Below are 27,452 nucleotides of genomic sequence, written 5' to 3'. Positions count from 1 at the left end.
GAGAATGGAAGAGGGGGTGGGGAAGGAAAGACCTGCATCTCCCCCAAGAGCCCGAGGCTCAGGGACACTCCCTCTTCCAGCTCCCAGTGACCCTAGAATTAAAGAGTTCTCCTTCCCCCACTGTGCCCAGGCTACAGGAATCCCCTGAGTCTGCCCTGTTCCCTCAGTGACAGATTATGGGGACACAGAGAGAGACACAGACAGAGGCACATAGAGACAGAGATAGAGATTAGAGAAACCGGGAAGGAAGATACCAGCCAAGGGCCAGATGCTCCACCAGCCCCAAAGGGTTGAGTCAGAGAGGGGAAGTAGGGTCAGAGGGAAGGAGGTGGGTCTTCTCTGTGGCTCTGCCCTGACCCTCTGACTCAGGTGTCCTTATCTTGGAGTCACTGAACTTGGATGGGAAAAAAATTACATTATTTTCATTAATCTCTAGCTGAAATGTAGCATGTCCTTCAATTATGACAGCAGCAACAAACCAGTCATATTAGCCACAACTATGGCTTTGTCAACAATCGAAATCATATATATATTTGTATCATATTACAGTATTGCAGATAGTTTGAAATATCATTCATGCTTATCACTGCTTCAAAATTATGTGAGGCATCAACCTACTGCTAGATCTTATTTAAAGCGTTAATAAGGAAGTACATATATTACTATATCACTTAGAATAGTTTTATAACAGTATTGCAATATATTTGGTTTCCTTTGTAATCCTACATATTTCATCTTATGCATTTTTAGAACATTATTCTGAGATCGGGCCCATATACTTTACCTGATTGCCAGAGAGGAACCTGACACAAGAAAGGGTTTAGAACTCCTGCATCTGGGCCCTGACCAGGACCCCCCGGCGCCCATCCCTGCAAGCTCCTCGTGCCCTGTACTAATTTGCCCAACTCTCCTCTCTTGCTGGGTTACTCTGAGTCCTGCAAGAAGAAGCCGCCAAGGCAGGATGAAACGTGCAAGGATTTGATTAAAGCAAAGCAAGGGAGCCAGGAGCTGGGAGAGCTATGAAAGAGAGAGGGAAGGGAGGAAGGGTGAGAGGAAATATCCTAGACCACTTATGCAGAAGAAGGAAAGTTCCGCAAGCCCATGGGGGAATTCTCGAGTCAATGTCAGCTGTGAGAGGAGCCCCCTGTCTCCCAGGGCTAGGCCTGCCTTAGGGTCTCTGCTGAGCTTGGTCATTGGCTGGGAGCGGCCCAGTGGGAAGCTGGCCTTAGAATAGGAGCTGATGGATTTCGGAGAGAAGCAGCTGAGGCCCTTGGTCAATTTGCACTCCTTATAGTTGGAGGTCTATGAGGAGCATTCTCCGGCCCCGCACCGCCCCCCCCCCCCACAGTTAACCCTCCAGAACAAAGACATCCAGAAAACTGTCTCCTTATCTGTAAAATGGAGGTGATAAAATTCCCTATCTTAAGGGTTGCTGTGAGAATGAATCAAACTTTGCAAAGCAATGTTTGCATAGGGCCTGGGACATAGTCGGCTTTCAATAACTGGTAGCCATTATTATGGCCATTTTAAGTATTAATTATTATCATTCTCTTTCTCAGGTAGAAGGGCTCCAGGAGGCTGAAAATGGCAGTCCCCTTCCAAGCTGGGGCAGCAGGGAGAGGCGGGGACCACTTCCCCGCATTCCCTTCACCTTCCCCTCAGGCAGGGGTCTTCCCCTAGCTACTGACGGTTCTTGTGTCTGCTGACTCACAGCCAACTTCCTCTCATACAAACAGGAAAGCACAGCCCGGCCAGCGGGCGCCCCTACCCCGCCCCCCAACGCCACACACAGCTAAAGGCCAGCCCCATTCGGAGGGGGAAGCGCCTCAGGCTCTGGGGGACAGGCTCTAAGGTTAAGGCTCCAGGCAAGATCCCGAGAGGGGAGAGGAGCCGTTTCTCCTCAGGGACCCCTCTCCCGCGCCCCCTCACCACACACACACAAAAACTGCAGTGGGAGGGTGGGGAGAAGGGGCTTCGCCCCAGGATGCAAAGGCTGCTCGCCGGGTCACCGTGCTTACAGGGCACCAGCCTTATCTTCAAAAAGGCAGCCCCGAAACCTGACCTTCATCTCTGGGAAGAAACCTAGACCAGGCCCTTGGAGAGGGAGAAGCAGACGGGGACTCCTCCGCTGGGCCTCTGCCTCTTTCCCCCAGGTCATAAGGCTGGGCTCCTGAAGGTTCGCCAGCTTGGAAGGCTGTGGATATCCGTGACTTGTGGATATCACCTTCTGTTCCCCCATTAACTGGGTACCAGAGTCCAGCCACCCTGCGGGGCGTGGGAGAGATGCCCTGGGGACTTAAGGCCCTATTCTTTTCCCTCCCCTTTCGGCCTGACGGGGAGGGAACAGCAGAGGGCATGCAAAGCTGTCCCCCGCAGCACTCTCCTTCTCTCTCTGGTTCTACCCCTGTCCCCATCTCCGTGTGGTCTCTGCCTTTTTGTCCTGCTCTCTAAGGCTGTCTCGGACTCCAACCCTGTTCCGGTCCCCCCCTTTCTTGGCCCCTAAAGGGGCTGAGCTAGCCAGGCTGCGAGATAAGCGCAGCGGTTGGGTAAGGAGCCCGAACCTTTTGGAGGCCGCCGCTTGCACAAGGAGTGGCCGGCGCCCCGCCGAGGGAACCGACGAGCGGGGCGGGGCTGGGCCCCGTCGGGGGAGGGCTGAGGGGAGGCGGGGCCGGCGCGGCAGGACCCGGAGCCTCCGGCAGCGCGTCGGGCACCTGGGAGCCGACTGCAGCCGCTTAGTGAGGTGAGGACCCCCCGCGCTCCCGGGCCCCTGCCTCCCAGACTCCTCCCCATCACCTCCTCGAGAGCGTTCGTGGGATCCCCGGCCCGCTCCGCGCCGGGGGCCCTCCCCTCTCCCCCTCCCCGCCGCGACCGCCCCTCCCTCCGGTTGCCGGCCTCTGCTCCCTCCCTCCTTGCCCCCTCCCTCGTCGTAGCCGGAGCTGCTCCGCTCGGCCTGGCCCGCCCCCCCGCACTCCTGCTCCGCGCACCTCCTAGTTCCCAGTCCCATGCCCTCGAGTCGGGCCTGAGTCACCGGGAAACTGGACTCTGAGTCAGGGCGGGAGGCGCAGCACCCCGGCCCTAGCTTGGGGAGGGGGCTCGGCCACAGAGAGGCAGAGAGAGGCCAGAGCTGATGCTGGGGCGAGAGGGAGTCCTGGCCGGGACCCCGCAGGAGAGAAACTGGGAGAGAGCCGTCAGGGCAGAGGCAGAGACAGAAACCTAAAGCCAGTTTCATGTGGCCAGAGACACAGATGAAACTGAAGATCTAGTTAAAATTGGAGACGGAGGCAGGGAGAAGCTTAATGACAGAGAGCAAAACAAGGAGAGGGACCAAGATGGATTTAGAGGTAGAGATGGAGATGGAGATGGAGTGGGGTAGGGACAGGGACAGGGTAGAGATAAAACTCAGGGAGACAGAATCCAAGGTAGGTCTAGGTAATAGAGCAGGGTCAGGGTCAGGCTGGTGGAATGGGACAGAGCCTCAGAGACCTGAGTCCAAAGGCATGGGCAGGGCAAAGGGAGGCTCAGAGAAGGAAGACTTGGAGAAAGCAGAGGTAGGGGGATGTCATTTCACATTGTGAGTTCCTGCAGGGTGGGTGCTCCTGTTTGCACACACGTATGTGAGAAGATGCTTCAGAGTGAAGACCCTGGTGTACCCCTGGTCCCTCATCTCTCTGACTCAGTTCTCTGCCCCATCCTCACTCCCCAAGTGGCCTCTGCTCAGATGTTGGTACTGCTTAGAGCTCTCTGGGCAGCCTGACCAAGGGAGGCAGGATGTGGGGGCAGCCAGAGCCAGAGGGACAGGAAGGAAGTCTGAGCAGAGACAATAGGTGGAAGGGGAGGGGGAACTGGGAATGTCCAGGATTAGGATGGCCCGAGCCTGTACCTCAGCTCTGGAAACCAGTGCGAGTGGGATCTGCATCTCCCCTCTCCTCTTGTGCCACAGCTGCCCTATCCCCACTCTATGCCACAGCAGGATTAGGGCACATCATAGGCCCTTCCTCCCCACCATCCCCCTTCACCCTGCAGGGGCAGGGTTCTGGCCTCTTGTCCCAGACTTACTTAGTTGAACGTGCAGTAATGCAGAGGCAGAGCTTTGACCCAGACACAGGGTGGGCAGGAGCTAAGGGACCAACACTGCCATCGATAAGCCAACTTGCTGTGAGCCCTGGGCAAGCCTCTTCCCCTCCCTGGGCCTCAGTTTCCTCATCTGCAAATGAAGGGGTTCACCTGCAATGAGAAAGCATGTTCTCGGATGGCTCTGCCCCCGGATTACAGGCCTCTGGTCATTCTTCTTTGGAGGAAGACTGGAGTCTGGTACCCCTGTCCAGGCCTCAGACTTTGGGACAGGGAGGGGGAATCTCAGCCTGAGCCCTCCCTTCACCCTGCCCCTCCCCCCAGCAATGGCCTGAGCCCCCATGGCTGCCCCTCAGGACCTGGACATCGCTGTGTGGCTGGCCACGGTGCACCTGGAGCAGTATGCAGACGTGTTCCGGCGGCATGGCCTGGCTACAGCGGGTGCAGCCCGGGGCCTGGGCCACGAGGAACTGAGAAAATTGGGCATCAACGCCACAGGGCATCGGAAACGCATTCTGCGCCTGCTGCAGGCAGGCACAGCAGAGGGCTCCCCGGATCCCCAACTGGAAAGCGCCATGGAGCCATCGCCCAGCCCAGCCCCCCAAGCACAGCCCCCAAAGCCTGTGCCTAAGCCCAGGACGGTATTTGGTGGGCTCAGTGGCTCCACCACCACCCAGAGGCCTGGGTTGAGTCCAGCTCTCTGGAGACCAGAAGCATCCAAGAGCCCAGAGCCCAGCCCGAGGTCCCCTCCTGTCCCTCAGAGGTCCTCCTCTGAGCAGCCTTCAGCCTTGAATACTGTGGAGATGATGCCCAATGCCATCTACTTCGGCTTGGACTTAAGAGGCGGGGCACAGACAGCTCAGGACATGTGAGTGGAGTTGGCTCCCTGGGGATCCCATGCTGGGGGCAGGGAGGAACAGGGCATGAGGGCTTGTCCTTCCTTCTCTTTCCTTTAATGACACTAGACCTTTCCCCTAAGGGCCCCAGACAGCTCCCAGACAACTGCCCCGACTCCTGCCCTCAGGCCTGCAACGGGCACAGGTAGGTGGGTTATCATGGGTTGGGGGAAGAGGGGCAGTGCCCTTCAGGACCTCAGACACTCTCACCTGACCTCTTCCCTGTCTCCCCCATTTTCCTCCTGCCAGTGCACATCATGGACCCTGGTTGCCTGTACTATGGTGTCCAGCCTGTGGGAGTCCCAGGGGTCCCCGACAGAAGAGAAGGCAGAGTTATCTGTCAGGAAAGGGCTGAACACAGGTGAGTGGTCCATAGCATGATGATGGCAGGAAGAGGGGCAGCTTGAGGAGCGGTTGAGCTGGTGGTGGCCGTGTTTCCCGTTATTTGTCAAATGTGCATTCAGTGTCCACTGTGTGCCAGACGGGTTCTTGAGCTACAGGATGAATATGACAGACCCAGTCCCCCGTTAGGGAGCTTGTGACTCAGTGGGGACAGACAGGAAATAAAACAAGTAGACAAAAAAATGGATATATGATTTAAAATAGGGAGAAGTGCCTTTCATTCCTTCATTTAACTATCTTTATTGAGCACCTACTGAATACCGGTTATCGTTGTAGATACTTGGGCTAGATCAGAAATCCCTGCCCTTGTGGGGAGATAGTTAATTAACAACAGATATAATAAATGAGCGACACCATACGTTAAAAGGCGATAAGTGCCATGGAAAAAATCGAACCGGGTTAAGAGGGCTGGGATGGAGTGAGGTGGGGAGTGGACTGCAGTTTTTCATTAAGAGTTGCCATTATTAAGAGGATGACATTCGAGCCAAACCTTGAAGGAGGTGACGGAGTTAGCCCTCTTCTAGGAGAAGAGTGTTGCAGGCGGGAAGAGTGGCCAGAATAGAGGCTTTAAGGAGGCCAGTTGCCCAGGGGGATCCAGGAGCGATGACAGAGTCGGCCGGGCTGGGTCAGAGTGGGGCAGGGTGGGAAGAGTTGGGGGAGACGCTGCCGTCAGAGAGGTAAAAGGAGCCAGATGGGTAGGACCTTGTAGGGACTTGCTTTTACTCTAAATGAAATGGGAAGGCAGCCATCGGAAGGGCTTTGACTTACATTTTAAGAATCCCTCTGGTTGCTGTGTTGGGAATGGTCTGTAGGGGGGCAAAAGCAGAAGCAGAGAGACTAGTTAGGAGGGTCTTGCAGTGATCTAGGTGAGGCATCTCAGGCTAGCGTGATGGGAGTGGAGATGGTGAGAAGTGGTTGGTTTGGGTTGTATTTTGAAGGCGAACCGTCCTGGTAAATTGAGGTGTGAGAGAAAAGAGCAGTCAGGAATGACTTCAGGGGTTTCGGTCTGAGCCTGCACTGTCCATTGTGGTGGCCAGTAACCCAGCGTGGCTGCTGAACGCATGAAATGTGGCTAGTCTGGTGTGAGCTGTGCTGTAACTATGAAGCAACCACATTTCAAAGATTTAGTTCCACAGCACTGTTCTGAGCAACTGAAAGTCCCTGGAGTTGCCATGGTCTGAGATGGGGAAGACTGGGCATAAAGCAGAAGTAGGTGGGGGGCAGATTAGGAGTTCAGTTTTAGATGTGTTGAATTTGAGGTGTGTACTATACACCCAAGAAGAGGTGGCAAATAGGCCATTGGATATACAAGTCTGGAGTTCGGGGAAGAGGTCCGAGCTGCAGATCCAGATTTGTGAGTTGTCAGCATTTAGATGGGTATATGTAGCTGTGAGTGAGTGTTGATAGAGCAGAGAACCAAGCACACTCCAGTATCAAGAGGTTTGGGAGAAGAACAATCAGCAAAACAGGCTGAAAAGAAATGGTTAGTGAAGCAGAGGGAAAATCAGGAGAAGTTGATGCCACAGGAGCTAAGTGAAGAAAATGTACGAGGAGGAGGGAGAGGTCAGCTATGTCAAATGCTGCTGAGAGGTTGGGTAAGTTGAGGACTGAGAATTGACCTCTGGAACTGGCAACATGGAGGTCACTCGGGACCTTGACAAGTGCTGAGGGTGAAAGCTTGATCAGAGTGGGCTCAAGAGAGAACGGAAGGAGAGGAGTTGGAAATGTGAAGACAACATTTTTGAGGAGTTTTTCTGCAAAGAAGAGCAGAGAGTTGGAGTGGTTACTGAGAGTAGAAGTGGAGTCAAGAAGGGGGTTTTTATAGCATAGAATGCTACGTATGTTCATAGGTGAATAGGGATGACCTGGTAGAGAGGGAAAACTAGCTGATGTAGGGGAGACAAAAGGGAGAAAGTCTGGAGCGATGTCCTCGTGTAGGTGAGGGGACTAGGATCAAGTGCCCAGAGGACGGACCGGCTTTAGACAGGGCTAATTATTACAGTACCAGGAGGAAGGCAGTGTGTGTGTGGAATGGGGCAGATGAGGCGCTGGGAGTCTGCGGGGGTTCTCGGCTGATTGTGTCAGTTTCTCAGTGAAGTAGGAGACCAATGGGGTAGAGTAGAGGTTCTCAACCTCAGCTGCACTACATCCTGGGGAACTTTTTAAACAACAGATGCCTGGGCCTCATTCCCAGAGACTCAGATTTAAGTGTCTGGTGTGGGGCTCACATACAGGTATTTTTAAGTTTCCCAAGTGATTCTGTGCAGCTGAGGTAAGGAACCACTGGAAAGTGATAGAGAATAATAGAGGGCTTTCTGAGAAGGAACACTTGAAGGATGAGAAGAAGCAGCCCAGGGAAGCGTGCTCTAGGCAGAGGGGACACCATGTGCAAAGGCTCCGAACTGGGGAAGAGAATGTGGCTGGACTGTAGTAAGCAAGGTGAGGGCGATACAGGGTGAGGTCAGGGGAGTTGCCACGGGTCTCACTGTACAAAGTCTTGCAGCCCCTGATAAGGAATTTCAATTTATCCTAAGTGCAGATGGGAAGTCATTGTAGAGGTTCATGCTGGTGAGTGAAATGCTCTCATTTGCATCCTTAAAAGAGCACTCTGGCGTCAGTGGGAGAACGGATGTTTGGTGGGAGGGTGCGAGTGGAAGCAGGTGACCAGTTAGGCGATTCCCTTCACCTCGGTGAGAACTGATGGGAGCTTGGTGCCGGGAGAGAAAGGCAAGAGCTTTCTGGAGAAAGAACCAGTCAGGCTTATTGATGAGATATGGGCAACTGTGGCAGAAAGCCATCTACTCAGCCCTTCCCCAAATTTTCCGCTAAGTGATCCTAATGGCAGAGGCGAAGGACTGAAATTTTTCAAATGCAAAGTCCAGGTGTGCTCGGGGAGGAAGCTCCATGCTAGTGTTTTGGGTTCTCAACCTCCCTGTTCCCTTGTTTGAAAAGCAGATCCAGTACCTGCCAGGCATTCCACTAGGTGCTGAGGGGGGGGCTGTCCAGGGAACTTGGTCTAATGTGTGTCCCTCTCTGTCTTGGCCCCCACAAGGCTCAGCAGGCAGGATCTGGAGGCACGAGAGGACGCTGGCTATGCCAGCCTTGAGCTGCCGGGGGATTCCACCCTCTCAATGCCCGCCCTGGACACGGAGACCAACGATGACCTCATTTCACCCTATGCCAGCTTCTCCTCCACGGCAGACCGCCCCACGCCCCTGCTCAGTGGCTGGCTAGACAAGCTCTCCCCTCAGGGGTGGGGCTGCTGGGAAGGGAAGGGGAGGGGGGCGCGGGAGGCTGCGTAGCGGTGGTGGAGGTCAGGTCCCAAGTGCTCCCAGATCCTAGGACGCCCCGGGATGCAGCTTCCACCACTTACTGATCTCGGCCCCTGCCTTCCCCAGAAACTACGTCTTCCAGAGGCGCTTTGTGCAGTTCAATGGGAGGAGTCTGATGTACTTTGGCAGTGATAAGGTAGGTCTGGGAGATGCTACATGGGGCCTGGGGAAAGGGAGAGGGAGAGGGAGGGCTGAGGGAGGCTCAGGATTGGAAGGCCAATCCCCCCCTGGTGGGGAGGCAGGTACCGCATGACTAGTGTCAGCATCTAAAGGAGCTAGGTTAGCAGCTGTACCCCACTGCTTGCGGAATGAGTGCTGATCTCATTAAATGTTGGCACTGGCCCCCCCGGGGTCAGCGCACATGGCTGAGTTCCTGTCCCCATGGGCCAATGGTCTGTCCCTCCAGGACCCCTTCCCCAAGGGTGTGATCCCTCTGACAGCCATCGAGATGACCCGCAGCAGCAAGGACAACAAGTTCCAGGTCATCACCGGCCAGAGGGTGTTCGTGTTCCGCACAGAGAGCGAGGGTGAGGGCCAGGGCCTCCCGGGCCAGGGCAGGGCTGGGGAGGCCAGGTGAGCACACAGCCAGCTGACCCGCTTCCCCGTCCCCCGCCAGCTCAGCGGGACACGTGGTGCTCCACGGTGCAATCCTGCTTGAAGGAGCAGCGCCTCCTGGGCCACCCCCGGCCCCCGCAGCCACCCCGACCCCTTCGCACGGGCATGCTGGAGCTGCGTGGGCACAAGGCCAAGGTGTTTGCTGCGCTGAGCCCCGGAGAGCTGGCCCTGTACAAGAGTGAGCAGGTGAGGAGGGCCGGGCTGGGGCCGAGGGGCCTCACCTAGCCCATTCTGGCCTCACTGTGCCTGCCCCCGACCCTGCCAGGCCTTCTCTCTGGGCATCGGGATCTGCTTCATTGGACTGCAAGGCTGCAGTGTCCGGGAGACCAAGAGTCGCAGCTTCGACCTGCTCACACCACATCGCTGCTTCAGGTGGGGCCCATACTGGCAGGAGGCAAGGCTCGGGGAGAGACATTGATGGAGGCACAGAGGTGCAGAGGACCTGGGGCCTCCTCAGTAGGATTCAGTGGGCGTGCACTGACAGGAGGCCAGTGAACAGGGTCAAGGATGTCAGGAGGGTCTGGGCTGGCCCACTTGTGGCTGGTGGTGGCCCACATGTGGCCGGGGGATGGAACAGGTCGGGGGGGGGTGTCCATGCCCACGGACTGGCTGTCCACCCCTCAGCTTCACAGCCGAGTCTGGGGGGGCTCGGCAGAGCTGGGCGGCCGCTCTGCAGGAAGCAGTAACCGAGACCCTGTCTGACTACGAGGTGGCTGAGAAGATCTGGTCCAATCGGGCAAACCGGCACTGTGCGGACTGTGAGGCCTCCCGCCCGGACTGGGCCGCGGTCAACCTGGGGGTGGTCATCTGCAAGCAGTGCGCAGGTGAGGGCTGGAGCCTGTAGCTGAAATGGGGAGAAGGAGGGAGTTGGGGGCAGGAGGGCTCAGGGTGCCCCTGCCACATGCCCTTCACACCCTAACAGGTCAGCACCGGGCCCTGGGTTCTGGGATCTCCAAGGTGCAGAGCCTGAAGCTGGACACAAGTGTCTGGAGTAATGAGATAGTGCAGGTGAGGAGTCTGAAGAGGAAGAAAGTGTGTGTGGGGGGCCAGGGGTGGGGATGGAAGGAGAGCATGCAGAAAAGGCCTTGGGTCCTGCTTGGGGCAGGATTGGAATGTCTGGGGACTCTTGAGTTCCTGTCACTTGCCTCTGCCCCTTGTCATCCTACAGTTGTTCATTGTCCTGGGAAATGACCGTGCCAACCGCTTCTGGGCAGGGGCACTACCCCAAGGTGAAGGGCTGCGTCCAGATACCACCCCTGGCCCTCGGGGAGAGTTCATCTCCCGGAAGTACCGGCTAGGTCTCTTCCGGAAACCCCACCCTCAGTATCCAGATCATAACCAGCTTCTCCAGGTAGGAGGGAGGGCCGGGGCTGTTGGGGAGGGGGGAAAGCAGTCTCTGAGTTGAAATGCCTAAACTTGCAGTGTGGGCTGTTTTAGGTGACAGAAGGACTGAGCCCAGGGCTCCTAGGTTGCGTCTTGGGGTTTCTCCCTGCAGGCACTATGTGCAGCTGTGGCAGGACCCAACCTGCTAAAGAACATGACCCAGCTCCTCTGTGTCGAGGCTTTTGAGGGAGAGGAGCCCTGGTCCCCCCCAGCCCTCGATGGCAGCTTCCCTGGTCTCCTGCCCACAGGTAATCCCCACAAATACCTCCTCTCTCTCCCTGCAAGAACTCTCAGCCCCAACCTGAGCCTTGGTTCTTCCGGGGGGCGGGGGGTGGGGAGAGGGGCAATTACCTCTCACCCAGCCCATCACAATGGTCCAGCCTGGGCAGTTTCCCAACCCTCCAGGTCCTCCAGGTCCTATTTCTTGATGTTATGAAATGACCACCGTCTGGAGTGGATCTGGAGGTTTGAGGTGTTAGTGCTGGTCTACCCCTGATGGGATCAACCAGTAGGCCGGGTCCCACCTCCCCAGGGGTAGTCTGATCATAGATATGGTCATGTTATAGAGGCTGGTCTCCAGTAGTCATGCCAAAGGGGCCAAGACACTTACAGGATGGCCCATGCTCTGAGGCCTCCACCCAGAGCTGACTTGTTGTTGACTGGCTAGTGGGGACAGATAGTGGGCAAGGGCTGGCTTAGAAGCCTCGTCACTCCCTGCCACCCTCTTTTCTAATCTAGGTGGTGAGACGTCCCCACTGGGCTCTACTTGGCCATGCTGCCAATGGAGTTGGGTCCCACTGTCTTGCTTGATTCAGTCCCTTCCCAAGGAGGTCAGGCCCTCCCATTACACTGGCTTGACCTGACCACTTCTCCTTCCCCTTGCAGACCCCTCCCCTGGCGTGTATAATGAGGTGGTGGTGCCTGCCACTTACAGCAGCTTCCTGTACTGTGGTCCCATTAGCAACAAAGCTGGACCGCCACCCCCTCGCAGGGGCCGAGATGGTGAGAAGGGAGCCAAGGGATGCGAGGAGGTGGGCAGAAACCAGGATGGGCACGGGTGTTCCATAGAGGGACAAGGAGGAGAGGACGGGGATGGGACATGCCTTGGAGTGGGCTGGGTGCCGGGAGTCAGAGAGGGACCATGGCAGGTGGCAGCATTGGGTGATGGTTGAGAGGCTGTGCTTTGAAGTCAGACTGTGGGAGTCAAATCCCAACTCTGCTACTTTCTACCCATGTGACTTGGGCAAGCTACTCAAATTCTGAGCCTCAGTTCCTCCTTCTGCAAAACAGGAGTGAATATAAAACCCACCTCATAGAGCCGTGAAGATTACGTGAGATCATACACAGGCAGAGGGCTTGGCATGGAATAAATATCTGGTAAATGGGAATTCTGACAGTGGGGACAGAGGTCAGCCACCTGCTGACCATCAGTTTCCTTCTTAGCTCCCCCACGACTGTGGTGCGTGCTGGGTGCGGCTCTGGAAATGTTTGTGTCAGAAAGCAGCCCTGAACCCCTCAACCTCATCCAGCCCCAGGATGTCGTATGTCTGGGTGTGAACCCCCCACCCACTGACCCAAGTGACCTCGACAGGTAACACCTGCCATGTTCCCTGAGCTCCCCTTTTCCCTTCCTGAGCCTGAGCCTGCCAGCCCCCTCACTCACCCCCATTCTCCTCCCGGACCTCATCTTCTCTCCAGGTTCCCCTTTTCCTTTGAGCTCATCCTCACTGGGGGGAGGATCCAGCATTTTGGCACAGATGGAGCTGACAGTCTGGAGGCCTGGACCAGCGCCGTGGGCAAGGTGAGATAGCCGAGACCCCTCCCTGACAGCTCATGGTTTCCCTGTCCCCACCTGCCCGCATCCTGTCCTCTCTTATTCCTAAAGCCACTCCTACCCCTTCCACTAACAGCTAAGGTTGACTGAGCGCTTATTCTGTACCAGGCCCTGTGTTAAACGCTGCCCACTCAATGTCTCAGTTAAATTTCACAACAACCCTCAGAGGTAAGGATTATTAATACTTCACACCTAAAGAACTCAGAGGTTATGAAGTCACGTGGTCAAGGTCACAGAGCTAGGAGGCAGCAGAGCACAGGACGAAAATCAGGCCTCTGTCTCCTAAGCTCATGGGCCAAACCTCACTGTGCTGGGCCTCTTCCCACAGAGAGGCTGCCTCTGACTCCCACTCCCTTCGCCCAACACTCAGATCTCCAAGTCCACAGGCAAAGCTGCCTTCATCTGTTCCACCTTCTCCATTCCCAGGCAAGCCACTCTCTCTCCACCCTGCACCCCCTCTGTGGCATTAAAAGTTCAGGTGCAATAGTCAGATATCCTGGGATTTGAGTGCTCCAACTCTCACATGTGAGCTCTTCCATATGAGTAGAGTGGTGTAAAAGACCCCACCCCCTAGCGTTGAGGATTAAGTGACACACGAGGCCTACCACCGCCCGGCACACAGCAAGCCCTCCACCTGTGGGTGTTGAAGTAGTAATGGCAATGGTGATGACAATCGCTCCCATCCTTAAACAGCTTTTCCCCCAGCCCTGCTCCACCTTCAACTCATCATCCTGGCGCCCTCCTGACAGCTCCTTAGAAAGTTGTGTGCTCTGGCAGCCTGCAGTTCCTCCTTAACCCCTTGTGGCCGCCCCGCTCTGCCATACTCTTCTGAGCTGCTACCCTGCAGGTGGCTGGTGACTTGCCCTTGGTAAAGTCCAAGGGCCTCCTTCTGGCCTCACCAGGTAGTCTCTGCATCTCACACTCCTCTGTGGGAAATGCTCCCCTGCTTTGGCTTCTGACCCCACTCTCCTGGTTTGCCTGTAACTCCTCACACCAAGAAGTTATCTCCATATCCTCTAAGGGCTCTGTCATGGCCCTCCCAGCCAGGTCCAAGTCTCTTCTTATTATCTACTTTCCAAAAATCTAGCCCATCCTTTAAGGCAGTGCTACCCTAAGTGTGGTCTGTTAACCCATCCTGGCCCAGGGACTCTGTTATGGCCCATGACAGCTTAAGTACAGGGCTTGAGTCAGCATTTAGAGTCTTTCATAGCAATTTGACAGAGTGATCTTATGTATGCAATCTAATTTTAAAAATTGGGGGCTTATTTTGTATGTCTTTCTCTTCTCATTTCATTTTTCTAGTAATTCGTTTTGGTGCTTTTTAATGAAAGTGTTGGTTAGTGACAGATTGGAAAATTTTTTTAAAACTCCCTGTTCCTTCACCGCAAATAGCTTGAGAAGCACTGCTTTGAGGTTCACCTCGAATAGTCCTTTCTCCATGAAGCCTCTGCCCAGCCCCAAGGGGGTGGGACTTCCCGGGGCCTCGTGACTCTTCGGTTACAGCATGTAGCTACCCATTCTGTCTTCCCCTACATCCCAATTAAGGGCATAAGCCTGCCTGCCACACAGGGGTCTTCTCTGGGTTGGCTGGAGCAGATCAAATTGAATTGCATTTCTTTCTTGTTTTTCTCCATCCATCTCCTGTCTCCTTCACCGGTCTTTCCTTCACTCTCTCCCCATCCCTTTCATTCCTCTGTTTCCTTGGCTTTCTCTCCATGTCTTTCTCTGCCTTTCCCTATCCCTCTCACTCTTACTTCTCTCCCCCACCCCTTGTCTCTTTCCCCATTTTCCTCTCTCCCCTTGTCCTCCTCCCGCCTCACAGTGGTTCTCCCCACTGAGCTGTCACCAGCTGCTGGGCCCTGGGCTGCTGCGGCTGGGCCGCCTGTGGCTGCGGTCCCCTTCCCATACTGCCCTGGCCCCTGGCCTCTGGCTGTCTGGGTTCGGACTTCTTCGTGGAGATCACCTCTTCCTGTGCCCAGCATCGGGCCCTGGCCCCCCAGCCCCCGAGGACATGGTTCATCTGCGCCGGCTACAGGAGATCAGTGAGCAGGGCTGGGGGCAGGGATGAAGGGTGGCTATGGGGGGTTAGGGTGGGTAGTGGACCTTCATCTATTTGGGGGTCCCTATGGGAGACAGCAGGAATAGTGGATTCAGGCACAAGTTCTGGTGTCAAATTGCCCAGATTTAGACCCCCACCTCCATCACTTCCTGGCTGTGTGACCTTGGACAAGTTACTTAACCTCTCTGTGCTTTAGTTGCCTCATCTTCACAACAGGCACAATATTAGGGTTGTAATGAGTTTCAAATAAGGCAATGCATGTAGAACACTTATCACAGAGCCTGGCAGGAGGCATCTTGTAGGTGTTCAATAAATGTTATTTGTTATAAATGTTATTGCTATTATCATTATTTGGAGTTGCTTGCTTGTTGGGAACTGGGAGAAGGGACTGGGAATTCTCATTTCCTCCTAAAAGAGGAACAGTGTAGGATAGTGTTTTGAGGTTTTGGAGACAAACTTGAATTCTATTTTATAGCAGGTAATCTGAGGCAAGTTACTTAACCTCTCTGAGCTTATGTGTCACCTGTAAAATGGGGATAACAATATGTAACTCACAGGATTTACTGCAGTATTGTTTGTAAGGCTCCTAGCATGGAACCTACATACCTTAAATACTTAATAAATGTTAGTCACTATGATGAAGACGATGATGATGATAATGTCCAATAATTCTCCTCCCAGGTGTGGTCTCAGCCACTGACACCCCAGACAAGAAAGAGCATTTGGTTCTGGTGGAGACAGGAAGGTAAGTCTTGCCGCTACCCTTGACTCTGGGCCCCCGTTTCTAGAGCACAGCTCACACCCTCCACCCTGGCCTGCTGGACCACTGCCCACTTCCTCAAAGTCACTTCCCTAGTTCAGGGGCCCTGTCTGGGTTGGGTGTTGTTGCCCCCTGCTGGTGTCTCTGGGAGGTCTGGTCCTTGTGCTCCTCGGCCTCTTAGTCTGAGGACTCCTCTGGAGCTGGCTCTGACTCAGGTCTCTTGGGTCTCAGGACACTGTATCTGCAGGCAGAGGGCCGGCTAGACTTCTCAGCATGGAATGCGGCCATTGCCGGGGCAGCCGGCGGGGGAGGCACAGGGCTGCAGGAGCAGCAGATGAGCCGGGGTGACATCCCCATCATTGTGGATGCCTGCATCAGTTTTGTCACTCAGCATGGTGAGTGGGTACTGGCTGACACTGAGTGGGGGATGGGGAACATGGGCACAGCGGGGGGGTGGGTATTTGCCCTGTGTGTGTGTGATTTGCCTTCAAAAGCTTTGCCTCCAGAGACTGCAGCCTGACAGCAATGACTGTATGACCCTTGGCAAGCTGCTTTGCTTTTGTGAGCCTCAGTTCCCTCATCTTTAAAATGGGGCTACAAACAGTCTCATCTTCCAAGGTAGTTGTGATAGTGAGATAACACATGTAAAGCATTTAGCGCAGGACCTGGCAGGTAGTGAAGTGTTCCAAGGCAGCTGTTACTGGGGCGTGGGCATGGAACGAGGGTGGCACTGAGTTGTGACTGGAGATGCAGAGCCATGGAGAACAAAGAGGGGGCAGCTACAAGGCAGGAGCCACACTGTGCAGCAAAATCCCTGGGGCTCTGAGCAGAGTTATTCTGTGTGGGAGGTTTTCCAGCCATAAAGGATCAGCTATGCAAGGGGTTCCCAGAATTCTTTGTGAGTTTTTGGCCTCCGTTTTATTTTCTTTCCCAAATAAGGACTAAGTTGAATCTTTTTTCCCCGCAAACCCTCTTTAGAAGGCTGGGCTCTTGAGAAGGAAAATTCACAGAAAACTAAGGAGGACAGTCAAGGGGAAAAAGGCATATCCATGCACCGACAAGTAGTTGTGCTTACTACACGGACAATGGATAGTCAGTGGCTAAAGACATTCTCCACGCCTTGGCAGTAGCCTCGTGCACTGACTTCCCCCACTCACTAGACCCCTATCCCCTTCCCAGCCTCCCTCGTGTTCATAAGAGGATTGAAGTCAGAGGCCCAGTGAAAAAGCCCTGGGGAAAGTGTGGGTGTTCTTCCCTGCTCCTCCACAGTTCCTGCACTGCCACTCTTCGTCCAACAAATGTTTATTGAGCTGCTCCCCTGTGCCAGACACGGGGGATATGGCAGTGAACGAACGAGGAAGGTTCTATGAAGCTTAGAGACTGGTGGGAGAGATGGGTAATAATTAAGAAAACAAATACAGTCAGTTCTTGTGATTCATGGTAGTTATATTCTGTAAAGTCACTGAAAATGCTGGATCAATGAATGCTGAACCGTTGCCCCAGTGGAAATACAGGGTTAGGTTCCTGGGAAGCTCTGGTCATATTTTCATTAATTGATCAATATGTAACTTTGTTTTATGTGTGTTTCTGTTTAAAGACACTTTTTTTTAAGCTTCCATCTTTTTTTTTCCTCTTTTTTTTTAAATTGAAGTATAGTTAATTCATAATGTTGAATGTGTTAGTTTCAAGTATATGGCAAAGTGATTCAGTTATATATATATATATATATATTCTTTTCCATTGTAGTTATTATAAGATATTGAGTATAGTTCCAAGCTTTCATCTTTAAAAAAAATTTTTTTATTGAAGTATAATATTAGATAAATTACAAGGGTACAATATAGTGATTCACAATTTTTGAAGTTTATAGTCCATTTATAGTTATTCTAAAATATTTGCTGTCTTCCCTGTGTTGTACAATATATTCTTATAGCTTATTTTATACCAAATAGTTTGTACCTCTTAGTCCCCTACCCCTATACTGCCCCTCCCCCATTCCTTCTCTTCAGCGGTAACCACTAGTTTGTTCTCTGTATCTGTGAGTCTGCTTTAAAGACACTTTATTTAATATAAATTGTTGATTCGTTAATTTTGACCTCACAGCCAGCAATACTCAGCAACTCATGCCTGAACAAAGTTTATCTGACACATGTATTTTCTCAACAAGGCACATCACAGCCTTCTTGTGCTTACGAACACTAGACAGCACTTCAGCACTACACTTGGGGGCTAGTTTAAACAGTGAAATCCCCTGCAAAAAAGAAGCACAAGATGCAAAAAATGTGACTTTAACTATACCACGAAATGACACTTGTTTACCATATGAGGCCTTAGCTAGAAACATGTCCATCAGGCAACTCAAAATTTTCTCCACTTGGGCATGTTCACAAGTGACTGCAAAGTGCCACACGTACTGATTTGGGGGTTCCAAATAAACTTTAGCAAGTGGATGAATTCAAAAGTATAGAACCTGTGAATAACGAGGCCTGAGTGTAATGTGATTTCAGAGAGTGCTATTTAAAGATCAAAGTGGTGAGGGGAGAGAGAAAGAGAGAGAGTGAAGGGGGCTGCTGTGTGATGGTGTAGTTAGGCAAGGACCTTCTGACGATGAGGGCTGGAGCAGGGACCTGAGAAGCAAGACCACAGAGGCCGATTTCTTCCTCTCTGACCCTCCTACCTCCAGTGTCCACATACCATGAGGCGTGACGGACAGGGTGCTGGGTGGGTGGTGGCGGGTCTTCGGGCAGCGGTGAGCTGAGATGGCAGCTGTTCTCAGGGCTCCGGCTGGAGGGCGTATACCGGAAAGGGGGTGCCCGCGCCCGCAGCCTGCGGCTCCTGGCTGAGTTTCGGCGGGATGCCCGGTCAGTGAAGCTCCGACCAGGGGAGCACTTTGTGGAGGATGTCACCGACACGCTCAAACGCTTCTTTCGAGAGCTTGATGACCCTGTGACCTCTGCTCGGTTGCTGCCTCGCTGGAGGGAGGCTGCCGGTAGGTGCTCCCAAGATCCCTAAGAACTCCTCACTGACAACCAAGACCCAACCAGGAACTCCACCCACCCCACCAGAATCCCTGAGCCTCCCTTGTGGGATTGGGCGGCCCCCTTCCCCAATACTCCCCCACTGGAAGATCACCCAGGGACTCAGCTCAAGGCAAGGTGGGAAGGGGGCAGAAACACATCCATCCTGGGTTTGTTTCTCTAAAAGTCCCTCTACTCTTCCTTCCCTGACCCTCTCCAACCCTTCCCCATCCCATCCCCAGAGCTGCCCCAGAAGAACCAGCGCCTGGAGAAATACAAAGAAGTGATTGGCTGCCTGCCACGGGTCAACCGCCGCACGCTGGCCACCCTCATTGGGCATCTCTATCGGTCAGTACAGCCAGACACCCTGCAGGCTTCCTCCCTGACCCTTCATCACCTCTGTCCAACCCCCTGGCTTACATTCACATATTCATCCCCCAGATAATTGTTAAGTGAAGGTGTCACAACATAAAGGTTCACAGCGTGGACTTTGGAGTCAGACAGACCTAGGCCTTAATCCGGCTCCACTATTCTAGCGCATGACTTTATTTTTTTATTTATTTTGGCCACACTGCGCGGCCTGCGGGATTTTAGTTCCCCAACCAGGGACTGAACCCGGGCCCTTGGCGGTGAAAGCTCAGAGTCCTAACCACTGGACCGCCAGGGAATTCCCTAGCGTGTGGCTTTAGAGAAGTTATTTGCTGTCTCTGAGCCTCGGTTTCCTCATTTGTAACAGGAAGATGGTATAAGGAATAGTATCCACCTCATAGGTTATACGAGATTTAAATGAGATGATTCTTGTAAACTTCTTAACTACAGCACCTGGCATGTATGTAGTAAGCATTCAGAAATGGTGAGCAATAAGTATTATTTTGTTTTATTTATTATTCTATGCCAGGCAAAGATTAGATGTTGAAGACACAAAGAAGAATAAGATGCACATCTACCTTTACCAGTCTATTGGAGAGACAGAATTTTAAATGATTCCAGGGTGAGCCTCAGCTCTGTTGTACTGATTACACTGTATCACAGGGACTGGACAACTATGGCCTATGGGCCAGATCCAGCCCATTACTTGTTTTTGTAAATAAAGTTTTGTACATAAAATATAAAGTCATGCCCATTCATTTATATATTTTCAATGGTTCCTTTCACCCTACACAGCAGACTGTATAGCCTGAAAGCCTAAAATATTTACTCTCTGTCCCCTTACATAAAAAGTTTGCTGAGCCCTATTTATAAGTCTGTCTCTCCCATAGACCGGGAGCTCTTAGAGCCAGGATTTTGTCTAACTCACTGCCGTATCCCAAGTGCTTAGCTCAGGGCCTGGCATACAGTAGAGACTCAATAACCGTTTGCTGAATGAAGGGAGGGGTCGATGAACGAGTGAGCGGAAGCTCACTGCATTCCTCATGACCCTCACACCCCTCCGCAGGGTGCAAAAGTGTGTGGCTCTAAACCAGATGTGCACGCGGAACCTGGCCCTGCTATTTGCACCCAGCGTGTTCCAGACGGATGGGCGGGGGGAGCATGAGGTGCGGGTGCTGCAGGAACTCATCGACGGCTACATCTCTGTGTTTGATGTAAGCTTTCCCAACCCCTGAACTACAGTCCCTCTTCCTGGACTCTGGATCCTGCTTACCTAACAAAGGCCCAGCCTAGCCCTCTGAAGGCCTTCCCCATCAGGAACCACCTCCCAGAGCCCTGGGCCCCAATCTCCTGTACCCATGCTCCTAACATCCTTGCCCCATTGGTTCTTAGCTCTTCTGGCCTCTAACCCTCTCCTACAGGTGCTCCAGTCTTGCACATCTCTCCCTGCTTCCCTCCTTTCCCGGCAGCCCACTCCCCCCGCCCCCGCCAATGCACACACACACACACACACACACACACCCTTTTGGCTCTCCCACAGATCGACCCTGACCAGGTAGCTCAGATTGACTTGGAGGTCAGTCTTATCACCACTTGGAAGGATGTGCAGGTAACTTGTCCTGACCCTAGATTCCCGAGTGGGCCAGGAGGGGACATCAGGATAGAAGGTGACCTTCTGCTTCTGGACACTGGCCCTCAGCTCTTTGGGACACAGGAAACCCAAGGAGAGGAGTGCTTTGGGGAGGGGGTTTGGTTTAGGATTTGCTCCATTTATTCCACATGAGGATTCTTTACAAAAGGGTGGCAGGAGCACTTCAGTTTCATGTGTAAGAGATCCAAGGAAGGGTTAGCTAAGTTAGACAAAGAGGTGAGAATAATAACAAATACAGTAGCAAACAGCTGAGGACTAATTATATTCCAAGCACCTGTAATCTCACTTTAGCATCACCCAACTCCAGGAGGTAGGTAGTCCCATTTTTTCAAAGAAACTGAGGTTTGGAGGGTCACTTATTCAAGGTTGTACTGTAGCAAGTGGCAGAGTTGGAACCCAGACAGTCTGACTCCAAACCTGTCCTCCCAAGCACAACTGCACTGCCTTGGGAAGCTCTGTACACAGTTCCGCCATGCCTGGAGTTTTTTCTCTTTGAAGGACCTGAGCGATGTTTGGAATGAGGGTTGGGAGGAGGCGTCTGTGGGGTGGGGAAGCACTCATGAGGCAACCTGAGGAGTCCTCTGACCTTGATTCTTTGCACCGTCTGGGTCCTCCTGATTTCTTTACCCCTCCCCTCAGCTGTCCCAGGCTGGAGACCTCATCATGGAGGTTTTTATAGAGCAGCAGCTCCCAGACAACTGTGTCACCCTGAAGGTCAGTCCTGAGGGGACAGGAGGGGAGATGAGAGGATGGTGGGGGGCAGGGGCAATGGCCTGACCGGCATGGGTCCTCTGCTCTTGCCCTGACTCCAGGTGTCCCCGACACTGACTGCCGAGGAGCTGACTAACCAGGTACTGGAGATTCGGGGGACGGCAGCCGGGATGGACTTGTGGGTGACGTTTGAGATTCGAGAGCGTGGGGAGCTTGGTGAGTATGACCGTGCGTGTGCGCGTGCACGTGTGGTGCGGGGTGAAAGTCACCAAGACTTCTGTGTTACCAGATATGCAGTTGTCCACTTGCTCTTTCTCCGTCCTCTCTGCTCTCTTGGCTTTCGTGGACCCCACAAAACCTTGGTTTCCCTTCCACCTCAAAGGAGGCTTCTCTTTCTCCTTTGCCCAGACTCCAAATGCTGGAGGCACCCAGGGCTCAGTCCTCAACCCTCTTCCTTTCTCTATCTACATTTTTACCTTGGATGAGCTCATCCATTCCCATGGCTCTAAATGCCATTAATAAGCTGGCCCACAAATGTTTATGTGTGACCCAGACCTCTCTGAGCTCCGGACTCACATATCCAGCTGGCTACTTGACACATCCACTTGTACATCTTATAGCATCTCACATTTAAAACATCTAAGACCAGGACTTCCCTGGCAGTCCAGTGGTTAAGACTCCACGCCTCCACTGGAGGGGCTGCGGGTTCGATCCCTGGTTGGGGAACTGAGATCCCACAAGCCGCATGGCACAGCCAAAATAAAAAAAGTCTAAGACCAAACTCAATTCCCAGTCCCCTCCCCTAACAAAACACCCAAGCCATTTCCTAGTTTCCGTAACTCAGTCAGTGCACCAGCATTCACCCAGTTATCAAGGCCAGACACTTGGGAGTCCTCTGGGACTCCTTCCTTTCCTTCATCTTCATACACACTGGCCAACTAGACCTCTTGAGTCTTTTCGAATCTATCACCTCTCCATCTCCATCGTTACCACTAACCTAGTTGAAGTCACCATGATCTTTCTGCTCCCCAGCATTAACCACTAAAATGTACAGCCCGGGAAAGGGCATAGCTGGCCAGTGTTCCCTTCTCACCCCCCAACAATCCATTTTCCGCGCAGCAGTCAATGAGCATTTCAAGCATAAATCATCATGCTATTCGCATGGTTAAACCCTTCCAATGGCTTCCCATTGAACTTAAAATTCAAACCCCTTATTATAGCCCACAAGACCCTGAATGTTTGGCCCTCGCTTATTTCTCAGACCTCGTCTCACATAACGTGTTCTCTTTGATTGAGCCACACTGACTGTTTACTTCCTCAAGCACATCTTTCCTAACTCAGGCCCTTTGGTGTTGCATTTTGTCACACCTGAAGTCTTCTTCCCCAGATCTCGGCATGGCTTGTTCTTCCCAATCCTTAGGGCCTCTGAGTCTCATCTTCAAATGCCTCCTCTGAAAGTCTTTGCCTGGTCACCCTATCTCAGTAGCTGCTCTGTTACTCTCTCTCAGCTTCTTATTGCTTCTTTCAGAATAATGGTTTGTCTTTAGTTACCTCATTTGCTTATCTGTTATTCTCTGCTCCCTCGCCAGGCTGTGGGCTTTGTGGAGGCAGGCCATGTGTTTCATGCTCCCCACTGTATCCCCAGGGCAGCCCAGCACCTGGCACAGTCAGTGCTAAATAATGTCTGTGGCTGGATGGTAGAATGGACGAATGAATGAATGAGTGACTGGTGGGTGAGGAGGTGGGGGCTCCAGGCTGTGGATCGATATCTGGTTGATACCTACCCTCATCTTGCCCCTTAGAGCGGCCACTGCACCCCAAGGAAAGGGTCCTAGAGCAGGCCCTACAATGGTGCCAGCTCCCAGAGCCCTGCTCGGCCTCCCTGCTCTTGAGGAAAGTCTCCCTGGCCCATGCCGGCTGCCTCTTCACAGGTGAGCCTCCTGCTTCAGCCCAGCACCTCCCAGGCCTCTTCCAGGGACCCTCCACCTAGCCCTGCCCATCTGTGCCCAGGTATCCGGCGTGAGAGCCCACGGGTCGGCCTGTTGCGGTGTCGGGAAGAACCGCCCCGCTTGCTGGGAAACCGCTTCCAGGAGAGATTCTTTCTGCTGCGTGGCCACTGCCTGCTGCTGCTCAAGGAGAAGAAGGTGGGCCCTGGGCGAGCAGGGAGGGATGCTGGGTGGCCGTGTGGGAGGAGCCCTGACTGCACTGACCCTGTCACTCCACAGCCCATGTTCTCATCAATCTCATTGCTTCCCTGGCCCTTTGACTTCTGTGACCCTTTGACCTCACACAACCCCAGTGCTTCCATGACTTCTTGACCTCCTTAACCACGATCCTTTTCTCTCACCTCTCAACCTCACTGACTGCCTTCATGTTGTCAGAGCTCTAAACCAGAACGGGAGTGGCCTTTGGAAGGTGCCAAGGTCTACCTGGGAATCCGCAAGAAGTTCAAGCCTCCCACCCTGTGAGTTTTTTTCCCCAGTCCACACTTCTAGAGCCTTCCTGCTGCCACCCTTCTGGCCTTTCCGATCACCCATCACTGTTCTCCTTTGCCTCTCAGGTGGGGCTTCACGCTGATCCTGGAGAAGATGCACCTGTGAGTACCTCCCATCCTGGCTTCTCCTGTGGCCCCGTCAGGCTCCCTGTCCTCTACCTCCTCGCTTTTTGTATCTTCCATCCCTCTAGTTGTGACCCCTTCCCCTCCTGCTGATTCCCCTCTGATCACCCCCAGCTACCTGTCCTGCACAGACGAGGATGAGATGTGGGACTGGGCCACCAGCATCCTCAAAGCCCAGGTGAGGGGAAGGAGAGAGCTGAGGGGTAGGTCTGTGGGCTCAGCACTAACCCTCAGCACCTCCCATGCCCACCAGTGCCATCCCCTCACCCTCTCTCCAGCACGATGACCAGCAGCCAGTGGTCTTACGACGCCGTTCCTCCTCTGACCTCGCCCGTCAGAAGTTTGGCACCATGCCTTTGCTGCCCATCCGTGGGGATGACAGTGGGGCCACCCTCCTCTCTGCCAATCAGACCCTGGTGAGGTCCCCCTAGCCTGCCCCAACCACTCCGGGTCCCTGCTCACGCCCTTGCCACACTGCAGGAAGGAGTGGCGTGCCTGCCAACCTGGTGCCCCCTCTGCCTTCTCTGTGCCCCAGTCTCTACCCCTGCCTCCTGTTGCCAGGCCTCACTGTGTCTCTGTGTCTCTCTCTCCCTGCCTCCCCACCCCACCTGTGCCCAGCGGCGACTTCACAACCGGAGGACCCTGTCCATGTTCTTTGTGAGTACTGTGCCTGCTCCCGCTGTGTGCCTGTCAACCCTGTGTTCCTCTGTGCTGCCTGAGCCGGTGTGCTCTCTGTATTTGTCCTGATGCAGACCATCATTGAGTGTGTGTGTGTGTGTGTGTGTGTGTGAGAGAGAGAGTGTATTGGGACCAAAAGGAATGAGGAAAACAAGGGATGGTACGATGCGGTGAGGAAAGGGGGAAGTGGTCACAGGATCTGAGAAATAGAAAGGAAGTGCTTAAGTGAATGCATTTTGGAGTCAGACAGACCTGGGTTCAAGCCCCAGCACCACCTTTTACTTAACTGTGTGATCTTGGGCAACTTATTTAACCCCTCTGTGTCTCAAGTGTCTGGCCCCTATTTTACCTCAGCTCACTCACCTGCAGTGTAACCATCATACAGGGTTGTTTTTGACATCATACATGCAAAGTATTTTGCAGCATCTGGTAAAGAGGAAGAGCTCAATAAATGTTAGCGATGAATAATCTGGTAACTCTAACTCTGTGCCTGCCTCTGGTTACCCCATTCTCATCCAGCCGATGAAGTCATCCCAGGGGTCTGTGGAGGAGCAAGAGGAACTGGAGGAGCCTGTGTACGAGGAGCCGGTGTATGAGGAAGTGGGGGCCTTCCCCGAGCTGACCGAAGACACGTCCACCTCCTTCTCCATCACGCCGGAGCGGACAGCCAAGCCAGAGACCCCACTGGCCAGCCAGAGGTCCTTTGATCAATCTCCTCTGTCCAAAGCAGGCCCCCTGGGCTGGGAGGAGAGACCACCTGAGCCCCCTCCGGGGCCCCCTTCAAAGAGCAGCCCCCAGTCACGTGGGTCCCTGGAGGAGCAGCTGCTCCAGGAGCTCAGCAGCCTCATTCTGAGGAAAGGAGAGACCACCGTAGGCCCGGGCAGCCCCTCTCAGCCCTCCAGCCCCCAGCCCCCGAGCCCCAGTGGCCTTCCGACACAGACACCTGGCTTCCCCACCCAAGCTCCCTGCACTTCCAGTTCACCCCCCAGCCAGCCCCTCACATGACCCTGGGACCAGCAGTCTGAGGGGTAGGTAACCAAAGACCCAAGCTCTCCCCATGGCAGACACTGCTGGAAGCATCCTTTGCCCTGGTTGATAAGACTCTAGAATCCAGTATGGTGCTGTGGAAGGAGCACGGGGCCGAGAGCTCCCAAGGCTGCATCCTGCTCAGAGAGAGGCAGGTCATGGTGCCTCTCTGGGCCTCCGCTGACTTACCTGTACCATGAAGTAACTGAAATAAGGAGAATGGTGAATCTCAAACTGTTTTTCAGAGCTGTAAGCCCCACATAGTTTCCCTCGAGAAGGGCAACTTCTGCTTTATGTATTTGATATGTAGGGGTTCTGTGAGAGATTTTGGGTTTGAAAAGAATGGTTTTATGCATTAACAAAAAAACGATTTGGAAGGCACAGATTTGAATGATCTCCAAGTTTATCCTACCCCACCTTCAACATTCAGAGACTACAGTGAAGCCCCAGAGTGGGGAGGTTGATTAGGGCTGGGAACTGGGGCAAAGAGGATCCAAAAAGGATAGGTCACTGTTAATAAACCTTGGAACAAAAAGACTGCCATTTTTTACTTCATTCATTCATTCATTCATTCAATTATTCAACAGATATATATTGAACACCTAATTGGTGCCAGCTATTGAGGATATAGTGTGAACGAAAGAGATGGGGGTCCTTGCTTTAAGGGGAACAGAAAATGCGCACACAAACAAAGTCAGGGCTGTGAAGAAACTAAACCAAAGTGATGTGCCTGTGGAGGTGACATTTGGGCTGGGTGGAAGGGGAAAGCCTCTGTGAAGAGCTGAAATGTAAAGGTAAGAAGCCAGGCATGTGGAGTGCTGGGAGAAGGAGCACTCCAGAAGGAAAGGGAAGGCAGTAGGCATGAAGGCTCTGCAGTGGGAAGGGAGTTGGCATGTTGGGGGAAGAGCAAGGAGGCTGGAGTGGCTGGAGCACAGTGAGTGGGGAGCTGGAGAAGAGTATGGGCTGAAGGGGGAAAGACTGGCAGGGGCCCAATGATGAACAGCCTTGTAGGCCATGATTTTATTCTGAAGCAATTGAGGAGTCTTAGGGAAGAGAGGGATGAGACTTTGCTTCCTTTTAAAAAAAAGATCGATCACTCTGGCTGTTTTCTGAACAATGGGTTGTAGGGGGAAGACTGGAAGCAAGAAGGCCAGATATCAGACCAGGAGACTGATAATGGGGGCTTGGACCAAGTTGGTGGTTCTGGAAATTGAGGGAAGTTGATCAATGGGAGATAGAACCTATAGGACTTGCTGATGGATGGAAGGTGGGGGTAGGAGGAAAGGGTACATAGACTCTGGCTTTCTGACTCTCCTAACTGGATGGAGAATGGTTCCATTTAGTATGTTACGTGGGGGAGGTGACTGGGGAAGGATCAGGTAGAAGAAGCCGTTTGAAAGTTTGAGGTACCTATTTAGATAAAGTGGTGGTGTCAGGTGAGCTGTTGGAAATGTGAATCTGGAGTTTGGGCCACAGATATCTGCCTTTTCCAAGTTGGGGGTGTGGTGAGGAGGTGTGGGCCATGGATAGGTGAGGAGGATGAGGAAAGTGTGTGTGCAGATCCTCAGAAAGCAGTGCCAGGGTGGGGATAGGGGGTATGTCCTGGGGTGCAGAACCTTAAGAGCAGGCCCTAAAGGCGATAGGGGCTTTCTGGGTTGCAAGTCCCCACTTTCATCTCCCAGCTCACGCCCACTCGCTGGTTTCGTTACCATTGGCCCTGTCTTTTCCTCTGGTAATGGTTCCTTCCTGGCTCCAGGCGTCTTTCTCACCCTCACTCGCGCCGGCTTTTCCAGTTCAGTGGGAATTGGGAAAAGGTCTGAGATCAGCCTTGTTTCTCTCATCACACGCATCTGCGCTCAGGCATCCAGTGATTCAGTTTCCCTGGTTACAGATTGAGTTCCTCACCATCCTTCACCCGTCGCGTCGGGACTGGAGATCTGCATATGTAAACGAATGATTAGAAATAATGACTAAGTCAGCCGCTCTCCACCAGAAATAGAACCCAGGCGTCTTGACACAGAAACCTGGGGT

The 27,452-nt window shown here is 53.3% G+C and overlaps 1 protein-coding gene across 2 annotated transcripts; it reads left to right on the top strand.

Moving 5' to 3' along the window:
- The first annotated feature begins 2,683 nt into the window (after positions 1–2,683).
- Positions 2,684–25,942, top strand: ARAP3 (ArfGAP with RhoGAP domain, ankyrin repeat and PH domain 3). Of its 2 annotated transcripts, XM_068536073.1 has the most exons (33): positions 2,684–2,740; positions 4,396–4,939; positions 5,051–5,112; positions 5,217–5,328; positions 8,422–8,622; positions 8,768–8,837; positions 9,108–9,228; positions 9,318–9,502; positions 9,582–9,688; positions 9,941–10,140; positions 10,239–10,324; positions 10,485–10,667; positions 10,812–10,947; positions 11,585–11,701; positions 12,143–12,290; positions 12,398–12,500; positions 14,356–14,575; positions 15,274–15,337; positions 15,584–15,747; positions 18,129–18,341; positions 18,612–18,717; positions 19,805–19,952; positions 20,279–20,347; positions 21,029–21,103; positions 21,202–21,316; positions 22,903–23,031; positions 23,111–23,244; positions 23,482–23,564; positions 23,661–23,696; positions 23,832–23,895; positions 23,996–24,133; positions 24,336–24,374; positions 24,915–25,942. In XM_068536073.1, the coding sequence occupies exons 2-33, from the start codon at positions 4,413–4,415 to the stop codon at positions 25,398–25,400; spliced, it is 4,641 nt and encodes a 1,546-aa protein (XP_068392174.1). In that variant the 5' UTR covers positions 2,684–2,740; positions 4,396–4,412; the 3' UTR covers positions 25,401–25,942. The 2 variants fall into 2 exon arrangements, with proteins under 2 accessions (XP_068392174.1, XP_068392175.1); XM_068536074.1 differs by lacking the exons at positions 24,336–24,374; positions 24,915–25,942 and having other exon boundaries at positions 23,971–24,123.
- Positions 25,943–27,452: the final 1,510 nt, after the last annotated feature.

Source organism: Eschrichtius robustus, chromosome 2 (assembly GCF_028021215.1).
Source record: "Eschrichtius robustus isolate mEscRob2 chromosome 2, mEscRob2.pri, whole genome shotgun sequence".
Lineage (NCBI taxonomy): Eukaryota > Metazoa > Chordata > Mammalia > Artiodactyla > Eschrichtiidae > Eschrichtius > Eschrichtius robustus.
The sequence above is the reverse complement of the archived record's forward strand: the minus strand, read 5'-3'. Positions and strand labels throughout refer to the sequence as shown.

Bases quoted from the DNA above. Each gene is read 5' to 3' on its own strand.
- ARAP3 (XM_068536073.1), top strand. From the start codon at position 4,413: ATGGCTGCCCCTCAGGACCTGGACATCGCTGTGTGGCTGGCCACGGTG. The intron at 15,748-18,128 runs GTGAGTGGGTAC...AGCTGTTCTCAG, and splicing joins CAGTTTTGTCACTCAGCATG to GGCTCCGGCTGGAGGGCGTA. The intron at 21,104-21,201 runs GTCAGTCCTGAG...CCCTGACTCCAG, and splicing joins ACAACTGTGTCACCCTGAAG to GTGTCCCCGACACTGACTGC.